General features: G+C 42.8%; 1 protein-coding gene across 1 annotated transcript in view; it reads right to left on the minus strand.

The window, feature by feature from the left end:
* Positions 1-364: 364 nt before the first annotated feature.
* The window catches only part of HEPHL1 (hephaestin like 1), a 59,194-nt gene continuing 47,132 nt past the window's right edge, over positions 365-12,426 (minus strand). The window contains exons 15-20 of the mRNA XM_014517422.2: positions 9,236-9,342; positions 6,124-6,346; positions 4,350-4,489; positions 3,643-3,802; positions 2,243-2,320; positions 365-2,154 (exon numbers count right to left, since the gene is read on the minus strand). Coding sequence (XP_014372908.1) covers positions 1,952-2,154; positions 2,243-2,320; positions 3,643-3,802; positions 4,350-4,489; positions 6,124-6,346; positions 9,236-9,342 — 911 coding nt within the window. The 3' untranslated portion in view covers positions 365-1,951. The remainder of the gene's footprint in view (positions 2,155-2,242; positions 2,321-3,642; positions 3,803-4,349; positions 4,490-6,123; positions 6,347-9,235; positions 9,343-12,426) is intronic.

Here is a 12,426-nt window from a genome sequence, read left to right on the forward strand (position 1 = left end):
GCATTAATGCAGGACATCATTAATTTATACGCAGGGAAGAACCAAAGGAATTTCCTGCAGTATTTAGAACATTTTTAAATACAGAACATAAATTATTTCACAGATAAAATAATCTTTTGCTCAAAAATAGCTTTTGCTCTGGTACACATAGTGGAGTCGCATCTTACGCAGGGGTTAGGTTCTGAAGTCAGCACGTAAGGCAAAAATCATGTATAGTCAAATTGCATATTACCGTGCCAGCGATTTCCCTTCCAGCCCCCCCGGCCGCGGCTGCGGAGCTGTGCTTAGAGCTGTGTGGCCGGCAGCAGCAGCAGCGCAGCACGGGGTGGTGGTGGGGATGGCTGCATGCTGCCTGGCCATCACCACGCTGCCAAAACCTCCCACCGCCACCGCAAACTCAAGCCCTGCCCCCCCTCGCACCCTGTGTATAATTGAATTTGTGCAAGTTACATGCGCATATGATGTGACTGTACTGTACCTGCAAAGCCTGTAGTCAACATGAATACTTTTGTTGCAGGAATAAACAATACCTACAAAACAAACTATCCACATTCAAGTATCACTACGTTACAGGACCTGATCCTGTTACCCTTACACCAGGGATCACCGCCCTGACTTCCTGAGCAGTCCATTGAAATCAGGGAGTATGATACTACCCTGGGTGAAGAAAGGTCACAGAATTAGGCTGACATTAAGCAGCAATTACAAAATCATCTTTCTCTTTGGTAACCCAGGATCAGATTTGTAAAGGTATTCATTCAGGTGTCTAGACATATAGATAGACACCCAGTGTGATGCTTAGAAGTGCCCAGGTGATTAACATTCATTGGGTTGAAGCACTTTTGAAATCCCATTTAGATACCTTTAAAAATGTGGCACTCACTGCATAGTTCTTAAATTCCAGCAGATGCATTGAGCCACTATCTGATCATAGGCTGGTATAAATCTGGAGTACCCCCAATGAACAAATAGAGTTTTTCCAGATTTTCAACAGACCCTGCAAAATCTGGCAGACTGAAAAAAGCTGAGCATAGCAGAGTTGTACGGGCCAAATTCTGCAAAGACAGGCAATACTTTAGGGCATTGTTTAGCTCTGTGTGTTACCTTCCTGGCAAAAAGATTCTGTTAAAATCCCTCTCTCTATGGTTAATATATTTTTTGTCTGAGAGAAAATCATTACTTATACAACCAGGGGCATGGAAAAACTCCCATGGTTTGTGCTCTGGTCGCAAATCCAGGAAAGTTAATGAGAATACATACATCAATGACAACAGGCTTTGGTCCCTGTTTCTACTCCCAGCTCCTTAAAAGGGAGCAAAAGTAATCCCTAAAAATTTAACCTACATTGGTCAAAACTATCACTAGTGTTTGCCAGTCTCCATAGAGGATCTTGAGCTCATTATAATGTGCACATACAATGACTAGAGTTACTGTGGTTCCCAATAGGCTTTTTATTGCTTACTTAAGCTCAAACCCCTTGGCAATACAAACACAAACAGCAACTAGAGAGAACTTGTTCTGAACCCCCTAACTGGCTGAGCTACACATAGCTCCAGTCACAGCTTGTTCCAAAATCTTGAAATAACATGGCCTAATTAAGTTTTACAGAGTGAGTCAGACATTTGATGCAAGGAATGAGGTCGCAGAAGCAAATCCTGCTTAAGATACTTAGGTGAGCACTCACTGACATCAGCAAGTATAAGCCTGAATCTGCTCCTGCCTATTTGGGTGACAAAGCTCCAACTGACTTTTGCAGAGCAAAATCAGTCTGCAAAAGCAAGCAGGTTGTGGCTGTGGGAGTCTAAGCCTGCAGCCCACATTCATACATGCTGAACTACTGTTGCCAGATTGGATGCTCGTTTTGTACATTTCCATAATCCTATATCTAGCCTGAAGTATGTCAGCAGCATGCCTTGAAACCCACTGTTCTAAAGTAGTCCTAAAAACAGAGCTATAGGGAATCGGTTGGCAGCATGCACTTGTGATGCGTACCCCTGTAATATGTCCTTTTTCTCTGGCATGTGATAAGGCTAAGGAGGATTAACACTGTTACCAGAAGAGTAAGTCCAATGAAAAAAAGGGCTACAAGAGTTGAACTAGCTTCTCCAGGATCCAGAGTTTTGCCAAGGAATTCTACTCCTCCTCTGTCATGGCCTGTCAAACAAGAAGCAGCTTGTGAGAAACCTATACATGTCAATGGACTGAAATCTAAATTACTGAGTTTTTTAAAATAGGTCCATACCCTTAACAGTAGTGCTGTCCTTTACAGTTTTTAGATCATATACCATAGTTGTAATTCCTTCCACAGACCCTTGGTTGTCTGCATAACAAAAATTAAAACTTTTAGTGAAAGCAAGATTTAATAAAGATTTTAATGGTCTTAAAAAATAGTGAATGCATCATTTATTCTACCTTGGTAATATAAACAGAAAAACTAATTAGGCCAACAAAGTCATGAGTTGATTGCCCATCAATCCAGGGTAGTTAAGGACAAAAATCCTCTTCCTTAGTGGTGTTTCATTTTAATCACAGAAAAATGTGGATCTGAGGTTACCTTTTTTAACTGAAAATTGGGGATTCTTTTAAAATCAGAGAAAACCAGGGTCCCTGCTAATTAGCTCAGCAGTAAAGTCTCATGTCTATACCTGCAGCCCTATTAGGCTGCAGGAAACTAATTGATTCTGCCCTAGGTTACTACTTGTAAACACAAGCACTATCCCACAGCGTCATTATTTAGTACACAGCAACGCATGCATAGACACTGATGGGGCTGGCTGGGGCATGTGGATGCTTCAGTGTGGGAGCTACCTGCTGGCTAGCCCTACACTGGAGCACCCTTGTGTCCTAGCCAGCTCCTCTGCAGCATGCTGAGCTGGGTCAGAGCAGCCCTGGGCTGGCAGGCTGATCCTTGGGGCCCTCTGCCAGCCAGGGCTGCTCCAACCCAGCTCAACGTGCTGTGGTCCTGGGTGCACATGTAAACATGGCATCCAGGAGCAATAAACTCTGGTGCAATATGCATTACATTAATTTCACGTGTAAATATGTCCAGTGTTTTCTTTCCCAGTTTTTCTCAGTGCCCGTTCCAGAAGACAGGAGTTACTCAGCCATGGGTACAGCTTGTCCACTGAATATATTTCCATGACAGAATGTGCACTTTGGAGACAAATTTATAAACAGTCCTTTCACCAGCACTAAAATGAAAAAGTTCTCTATGTGCACAATTCCCAAATAATTTAACAGGAAAAGCTCCCAAATATGGTACAAATTAAGTTTGATTTTGCATCTGCTACATGTTGGCAATTTGCACTGGAGCCAATGGGCTTTGTACCCTGGCAAGTTTGGGAGGTATGTCTGTTTCTATTCTTCCCTATCCCCAGCCCAAGAATTTTTTCTACTTCCCATTTCCCTTTATATTTACAAGCCTTTAAAAAAGTGGACAGCTTTTCTCTAGCTGTTTTCCAAGCAGCTCAAAATGAGTATTGGTTGGAACTTTTTTCCTCCTGTGGAAGATATTGAGTTTTCAGAGAAAACTGCTACACCAGCAGTGCTGAATCTAGTATTTTGTTTCTTCTTTGCCTGCCCTTTTTCTGAGTAGTTGTAATCCCAGTGTGTGGTCAGGAAACAGCATTCATGATACTGTACCTGATTCATTGATGGTATAAGTTGTCTCCATCCCAGCATGAATGTGGTCAGCTACATGACAGTGCAGAAGCCACGTTCCAGGATTATCTGCTACAAGTTCAATTGTTTGAAATGTCCCAGGATAAAGGTCATACACATCTGCTCTGTGATCTTTATCTGTCTGCAGCAAGACAAAACAGCATTGCTAAGGCTTCCATTACTGAATCCAAGAACTATGCATTCATGTAGAGGTTCTGAACTGAACATAAACTGAACTCCTTATTATATGTGTATACAATACCTAACACAACAGAGGTGGTGCCCATAGGCAATCCACATTAACACAGATTGCTACAAATACTTTTTTCCACTTTGAGATATAATCCATAGGGTTAAACTGAACTGTAAAATAAAACAGGTACATTTCCTACTGGCTTCACTCAGCTATCTACACAAGGTTCAGTGTGCTGAGTGTTTTAACCATCACACAGTATCCTACAATAACTTCTCACTTTATTGTTGACATTCATTCATATTTCACCATTTAAAGTCGCATTAACCAGGACCTTTACAAAGTTCTATCCAATTCTGTGGTTCCTTCACAGTCATAGCTCTCACTGAAGTCAGAACTGATACTGCAGTAATGCCTGTTAGATCAGACAAGAAGCTGAATGTGTCCAAAGAAATTCCCCCTCACAATGTAAAGGTTTTGCTTTGCTTTCACCAACCTTGAAGATGAAGCTCTGTGCATGAAAATGGACTGTATGTATATCGATTTCATTTCCCATTCCTATCAAGTACCAGTTAGTGTTTTCACCCTTATTCATCGTTAGACCAAGAAGGTTGTTGTAGATCTTCCCATTAATTGCTGAAAGATTTACAAAGAGAGAGTGATTAATGTATTCAGTAATGTTCAATAATGAAATGTAGCATGGAGAGTGATTTAGTGCTGAAGGGAAACACAAGCACCAGATTGAGTTCGTGCTTGTTTTTACTTTCTTTTTGCAGAGACCAAGGTCTAGTTTTCAAATGTCTGCTACAGTAACTGACAACAGGGCAAATCGAGTGCAAAATAGGAAGTAAAACATCATTGCATCAAAGGGCCCCCTCTCACTTATTCCACTCACAGTATTTTACACCAGTTTGATATGCAGTAGGACTGATTCCTCACCACATTACTCCAAGTTTTATTCCAGTGTAAGTCTATTGAAATCCAGTGGGGAACAAGTGATGGATCAGGTTCACTTTGCAGTGATGCACTGACTGCACTGGGTTGGTGACTTCGCCATGACTGCACTAGGCTGAAGGGAGCGAAGAATCAGACACCGAGGGTATCTATACACGTGCTCTGGCTGGGGAGGGGGAGGGAGGGGAAGGGGCACCTTAAATTAGAGCAGCTCTGAAAGCCAATCTAATTAAAGCGCCCACAACATCAGGGGCACTTTAGCTAAAGCTTGTTCAACACGCTTTAGTTAAAGTACCCCTGCTGCCATTTTGAAAAGTGGCGATGCTGAATATACATGACACGGAGGCTGCTGGAGAGCACTAATTAGCACGCTTCAGCAGACTCGATTAATCAATGTGTGCTAATTAGCACACGTCAGGGCAGGGGTCAGTCATGTGTATAGGTGCCCCAAGTCTTTGAGCTTGAGCAGTTTCTAAAGTTATTGTTCACTTCACAAAGATAACACGATAAGAGAGAACACAGTTTGCATTTCACTTTTAATACAGCACCTCATCTAAATATAACATAACAAGTTTGTTTTCCTCAAAATGGATAAGATTTTCCCACCTGCCCTACAGTTAAATTACCAAGTGAGTGGGCTTTATGCAGGCACTATGGGGAATGGGTGGGTGAAATCCCAACCCAACGTGGCTGAAGGACACAGAAACAAGAGCATAACTTTTCTATGGCTTCTACAATGGCATCTAATCCATTCTGTCCTGAACATGAATATCTGGCCAGGGAGTCACTATCACTCGTCTACCTGTTTCTAAACATTAGTGTCAGGCTGTTGCCAAGTTTGTCACCACAACTCTACTAAGACAAGGGGAATCTGCCAGTGTGGACTCTGCACCTACACTGCTCGCTTGGCTGATTTTTCTGCTTTGACCACTTACACAAGGGTGACAAAGGAGGATTTGGCCTTTGAGAAACCAAGAAAAGTTAGTCACTCATGGCCAGGGATATATGCTGAAAGTGCCACCTGTCCACAGATAAAATATAAACTAAACTTGAATTCTTCAATGGTCCGATAAAGCTGCTGGCCGGGTCTGCGTTTGTCGTTGACATGTGGAATTTGTGGTGGTGCTCCCCGGAAGCCGTCTATCCAAATGACAAACCTAGCCCAACCCTGTGTAGTGAGTAAGCCTTCGTTTGTAAAGACTGTACCATAAGATTATACAATTGCTGGCTAACATACCTCTCTTGCAAAGGATTATAAAAAAAGAAATCACCATTCTCTTGGATAAACTGCTGCTGCTGTCAATTAAACCACATACCATGCATGATGTTACTCTCCAAAAATTCTTCTGTGTAATTAAGATTAACAGGATTCTTATGAAGATACTTTTCAATATTTTCTTTCAAATACCAGGACTCATTTTCATCAAACACCAGGAACAGAAGAGCAAATTCACGATCAATATCTTTCCTTAGGCCTTTCTCTTTTAGTATCCCTTTTCTGCAAATTATTAATGGCCCAACTAAGCCACTATACATGTCCTGGAATTGAATAAACAAAAATATGGCAATATCACCTATGGTTAATAGGCCTACATCATTAAATTACTTTCTAGCCATTTGAGCTATAATTAAATTAAAAAACTTATTAGTTATGAAATAAATACAGATATATAATACACATTAAATTATTTCAAAACTCATGTTTTTAGTTGAGATATAAAAATGACTGAGGTGATAATACTTCGTTAGTTCAGGCATTATTATATTTCACAGAGATGTAGGAACAATTTTCTATTATACATTCAAACTTCTAATGTATTTCTATTATTATAAAACTCTCAAAATGGCAGATTTAAAAATTATTATTTCATGACTTGCAGCTGCAAGTATATTTGTGAAAATGATACTTAATGTTTAGTTCCCTTTCTTGACGATCAAAAAAGGATAATAATGTTTTTTTACTTCTTGGTTTTGTTTTAGTCAAAGAGCTAATGGGAGAAACAAAGGAGACTGTATGTAGAAATATTCTCTTGAGGCACATACTGCAGAGCCAGGAGATTACAGCCCAGATCTACAAAAGGACTTGGGTGAGTTGAGTGCCCAACTACAAGGATGCAACCTTCAAAATCCCCCACCGAGTTTCATAGTTGCCCAAGTTTTCCAACAGTAAAGTTTCCAGGTGCCTACAGTTTTGCTTCTACACATGCCCAAAATTGCCATTATCTTTACACTATAGCTCTGGTGTCTTCCTAGGGTCACTGTGGCCCACCACCACCATTAAAGAAAAATGAGCCAGTTCTATATACCCAAAGGAGCTATATGTGTGGACTATGTCAAGGTGCATTATCAAGCAGAAAGGCAGGGTTGCAGACACTTCCTTCTTTTGGCATTATCTTATGCATCTTCTCTTTCTGTCTCCTGGCTGTTGTCAATCCCATTCCAAGGCACATAACTCCCCCTCCTCATTTTATCTGGAATTTAGGGTGTCTACAGAAATCACAGAGCAGCATCACGCTCACTCTATGCATGCAGGCTCCTGAACTGAGAGCAGTATAACTGCTGTAGTACAGTGCTCTGTATAAACCTATAAAACTCTGTTGAAAGTCTTACCCTCAGGCATCTAACTCAGGGCTGAGAACTCATTTCTTGGGGACAAACACCTAAAAGTTAGGTGCTGCTGACTCTCAGTGTTGCCACACTACATTCCTTTTGTGGGTGGATTTGGCCCTAAGAGACAGAATTTTGGAAGAGCAGTAGGATCTGCTAAGACCTTAGCCCCTTTTCAAATATGGCTACTTCACCTATGTGACTAAATGGTAGAGTAGTTCTATGAAAACTGGGCTTATTGGTACCAGCCGCCAAGCAGCAGATCTTTGATCATGATATAGAAAATTGACAGGATTGTCTGACCTAGACATCCAAAGAAACCATTAACTGACTGGTATTAATAAACCAAAGCACTTCTGGTTGATTAAGAGTTAGTAAAACAGAAGCTCTTCTTCCTTTCAGCTTCACATATTCTCTATGCTACTCATGCTGGCCTGCACTGCTGCTCATAAGGGCTAGGGACAGACATTACACATAAACCAGTTTAAGTGATCAGATACCGGTTTAACCCTGTAACAGAACAGATGTTCAGTGCACATAAACCAGTTGTAAAATGTCTGAAACTGGTTTGAGATAAACCTGGTTGAATCAGGCTTAACTGATTTGGGTCAAACCAGTTTATGCAATGTCTGTCCCAGACTCCTTGCTGGTTTAAAATAAACCAGACTCCCCCAGCATCCCAGCATGCTCTCTGGGCTGAGTGGGGCTCTATGCTCCACAGCAGAGCTGGCCCCTCCCCTCTGCTCCCTGGCTGCAACTCCTGAAGAGGCTGTAGGCACAGCAGGGTCTGCCTGGTTTCCCCCTGCCCTACCCCACCATCACTACTCACTGCTTAAGCAGGAATCCCCGCTCCCTCCTTCCCACCTCCCACAGTATGGACCCCAGCCCCACAGACCTTAGGCATGTGGTATGCTAGCTAATGCCGAGAGGTGTCTGTGTGCATCTCCAATTTCACCAGTCTGACAGGAAAACAGAACAGTGACCGCTTAGGGCATTTTAGAACTAATCAACAGGTCAGCTGGCAAGCTGTTTAAGAAGAGTTTTAACTAATGGAGAAAGGCTATTGTTTTGCTGATGCACTGATAAACACTGCTATCAGCTTCATGCTGACTTGCTTGCCCGTCGGTTTGCTGGAGACAGTATAAAGAAGCAAGGAGGGAGATTGAAAAGCTCCGTATCATCAACAGATGCATGCACTGCATACACCTCCTTGCCTCAAAGTGTTAGCAGGGGACTGGGGGCTGGCGACACTCCTGCCCCTTGAGCAGCCAGTGGGGAAAAGCCTGGAATGGTGCAGGCAGACCTCCCTAATCAAAGGTCCTGCCAGGGCCCTGCCATGGGCCCCCTCAGCTCAGTACTGTGCAAGGGAAAGGTGGACTCCTCTAGTGTCCCCCAGCTTCTAGCCTGAGCCACTGCAGGCATGTGCCTGAATTTCTTTAGTCCAGAGAGAATGTCTGTCCAGTTACAAACCAGTTCAGCCTAGCCAGGTTAGACTAACCTGCAAGGATTCAATCAGTTCAGGCTAGGCTTTTTGAATGTCTGCCCCTAGCCAAGTTGAACATTCATGAGGAGTCTCACCTCCTCCCAAACTACCTCGAAGTTTTCCTTCAAAAGAAAAACTTGGGATCCAAATTCAGTTGACTGCTTTTCACCAACTGCACTGGTTCCTGAGTCTGACTCGGGCATTATCAACTGGATGAAGTTCCCAGCCCTGAAAATCCTTCCTAGGCCAGTAGTCTGAGTAAAAGGTTTGCAGGATCTGGTCCAAAGTTAGGAAGTCATATACCAAGTAATGTAAACTTCAGTCACTGTTTCAATTACCTTAACAAAATTCACTGTTGAATAATAAACCCAAGTGATGCAGTTTGGATCAGAATAACCAGGGCCGGACCTTTCTGGGACATTCCATCTGTATGTGTTTATTTCCCCTGAAACACAAGAGAGAGAAAACCATTTTTCCAGCAATGATGGGACATTATGAGTTCTTCAAAACAAACCAGAGATATGACAATGTCTCAATTAGAAATGTAAAGGATCAAGTGCACAATATTTGCACTGAAGCAAAGCAGATCAGTAACAAGTAGGTTTCTTTGTACTGATAATTTCTGTGATGTAATGGAAAGCAGAAGGTGGCTCATGAAAAGGAACTCTACTTATGAGGCTGAAAATGTTACAGTTTTTAATAAGGAGGTGGGAGATGTAATGTATGCCATATAATAGTTAGAAAATGACCTGAGAGAAGCGTCTCCAACTGTCTGGTGAACCCTAATTTTACAAAACCAAGTCATCTGAATAGGGAAAATGTGTTTTGGGCTACATTAAGTTCTCTGTATTTAAAAAATATTCTGGTGGATGAAATATTTGCCTCTTATATCACACTATTAGTTATTATTACCAGTTATTGGTATTATTACCAGTTAATATTACAGGTTATTATTACCAGTACTACTACTGCTACCACTGCCACACCACCTAGCTTTAGGAGCCCAGGGACCAGCACCTAACCACATGAGGGTCTGTACAAACACTGAACAAAAGGACAGTCCCTGCCCCAAAATGCTAACAATTTGAGGTAAATACAAGAGACAGATGGATACAGACAGGGGATTACAAGGAAACAATGAGACAATATCAGTCAGCATGGTAGGCCGTGGTCTCAGCATAGCCCTGACCTAACCACCATCAAATTGTTGTAGGCATTGCAGCAAAGGAACATTTTAAAGCATAAAGTGTACATGTGTGGGTGAGCAGGGTGTGCTGGCTGGTGTGGTGGGGAGGCAGGTGTTCTGTTGTGCTGGTCTGTCTTGTCATAACTTAAATTTACGGGACAAATATCAACTGCTAATTTTCATAGCGATTTAATTAAGCAGGGTCCAAAGCGTTACCCTGCTTTGCGCAGGAGGGTGGCAGGGATGCATTCTGCCCTACAGACCTACATGAAGTAATTACCATCCCTAGAAACTTCTTCACTGCCTGCTAAGCCAGATCTGTGAACTGGTATGTGTGAGTAGGGCAAGGAGGGATGGGGCGGATCCAGCCATTCTCCTGCCTTCTTCTCTTTGTCTTTGGGATTCTCTGGGGTTATGGAGAAAGGAGTCCCTCTGCTTCCCTGGGCTCAGGTTTTATGGTGCCTGGTGCTCATACAAGCAGTGCAAGGCAGTTGAGGCCTTATTTATTTCTTATGTGCAAGAACGTTGTTGTTCAGCAGCCACACGGCTCATGTTGCCCGGGGGTAACTGCAATAGAAATCTTTCTGTGGGGAATGAGAAGTAGGATACACAGTGACAGTAAATTAAAAGGAAACCAGTTTTAACAGGTATTGTGCAGAACAAAGCAGTAGTATTCACGTCAGTGCAACATTGTGGGTGGACTTGATGGGTGCCAGGATTCACTTCAGAAGGTTTAAAGCATCACAGGATAATGCTTTATATTCAGCATAAAGCCCTAGAGCCCTTCTGCTCCCCTGCTCTGATTGCATAAAGGGAGCCCTGACCCATGGAAAGATTGAGATAAGGGAAAAAGTAGTTATGCAAAGATACTGCTTTTCTCTGGCTAAACACAAATGATGGATTTCCCTTGCCAAAGCCTTTTTTCCTGGTATTCTACAGATATACAAGCCCATTGCCCCACCCTAGGTACCTATGAAGTACCATGGAGTACTAAGAAAGCCCTCCGGCCCGACAACTGGGACTAGCCCCAAACAATCAGTCCTGAAATAGTCCTGAAACAGGGCTGTCTGTTTTTGGCGTCTGTGTAGCTGCTTCAGCTGCCTTCACAAACTGTCCTTGCAGCCAAAAGAAGAGTCAGGTAAAGAGGAAAAGGGGAGCACATAACAGAAATCAGTGCTATATTTCTCACAATTTTACTGTAACCCTGCCCTCAGGTGCACAGAATAGGTATTACAAGTGAATCTCAAGTGAGTCTCACCTCTCAACTATGAAGTGACAAAGATATAGCCCAGCGGCCGGATCCATCATCCAGCCCCCAATACTGCTGCTGGGTCTGAACTGACCAGCATGCTGCCAGCCCAGCCCTGTGTGCAGGGCCCAGGATGCAGGCCACACCTAGTATAGCAAAACCCCCAGTTTTTCTTTTTTTGTTTTGTTTTAAAATGCATTCCCTCCCCTTCCCCAACCATTTCTTTCCCTCTCTATTCCCTATAGATAAGTATAAGTGAGCTCAAACTTAGGATAAGCTTTAAACATTTTTATTTTGCTAGCAAGTTTTTGGTTTTGGATATCTGTTGTTTTATATCGTATAATTATTAGGTTTGTATTAATTTTTACTGTTGTATATTGTATTATTATCATTTTCGTATTGATTTTTATTATTTCGTATGGATATTGTATGGTTTAGGCCTGTGTTTTTAAGTGAACCAAAGTCACGTCACGATTCCATTTTATATGTCAAGCCTCCATCTTGTGTCCTCTGCCTGGGCATCCCATGTTGCAATAATACGATTCATTGTACCCCTCCCATGTAAATTGGTTCCCCGATGAATGAGAATGATTGAGAATGACTGAAATACAATGGTAGCAGGCCTCCACTGAATGGCCTGCAATGACTGGGCCATCACCTTGCATTGATTCACCCAGGAACCATGGACCTCACCCAGGAACAGAGACGAGACCAGCATTTGAAAAACAAAAGACCCTGCAGAACCAGCAACTCTACCATTGTACTCCACCATTACAGACACCCAAAACTGCACATCCCTGCATGGAGCACACATGTTCAGTACGCCGGGGGCTGACCCTTGCCTGGGCATGCCTCCTGTCACTAGGATCACGCACGGTCTGTCCCTATAAAAACGGGCAGTGAAGACAGACCCAGTGGGAACGCCATTTCCATCCGGACCAGACCAGCTTCACGTCACCTATTGACCCCAGAGGCCCTGCCGGTGACCCCCTCTGGACAACACCAAGCTGAAGGAGGCCCCGACTGGCCATCGAGGATCAACTTCCAGCCTGGGATAGGTAGATATTACCTGCACACCTCCTCCTACAATTTGG

Source organism: Alligator sinensis, unplaced genomic scaffold (assembly GCF_000455745.1).
Source record: "Alligator sinensis unplaced genomic scaffold, ASM45574v1 scaffold116_1, whole genome shotgun sequence".
NCBI classification, from domain to species: domain Eukaryota; kingdom Metazoa; phylum Chordata; order Crocodylia; family Alligatoridae; genus Alligator; species Alligator sinensis.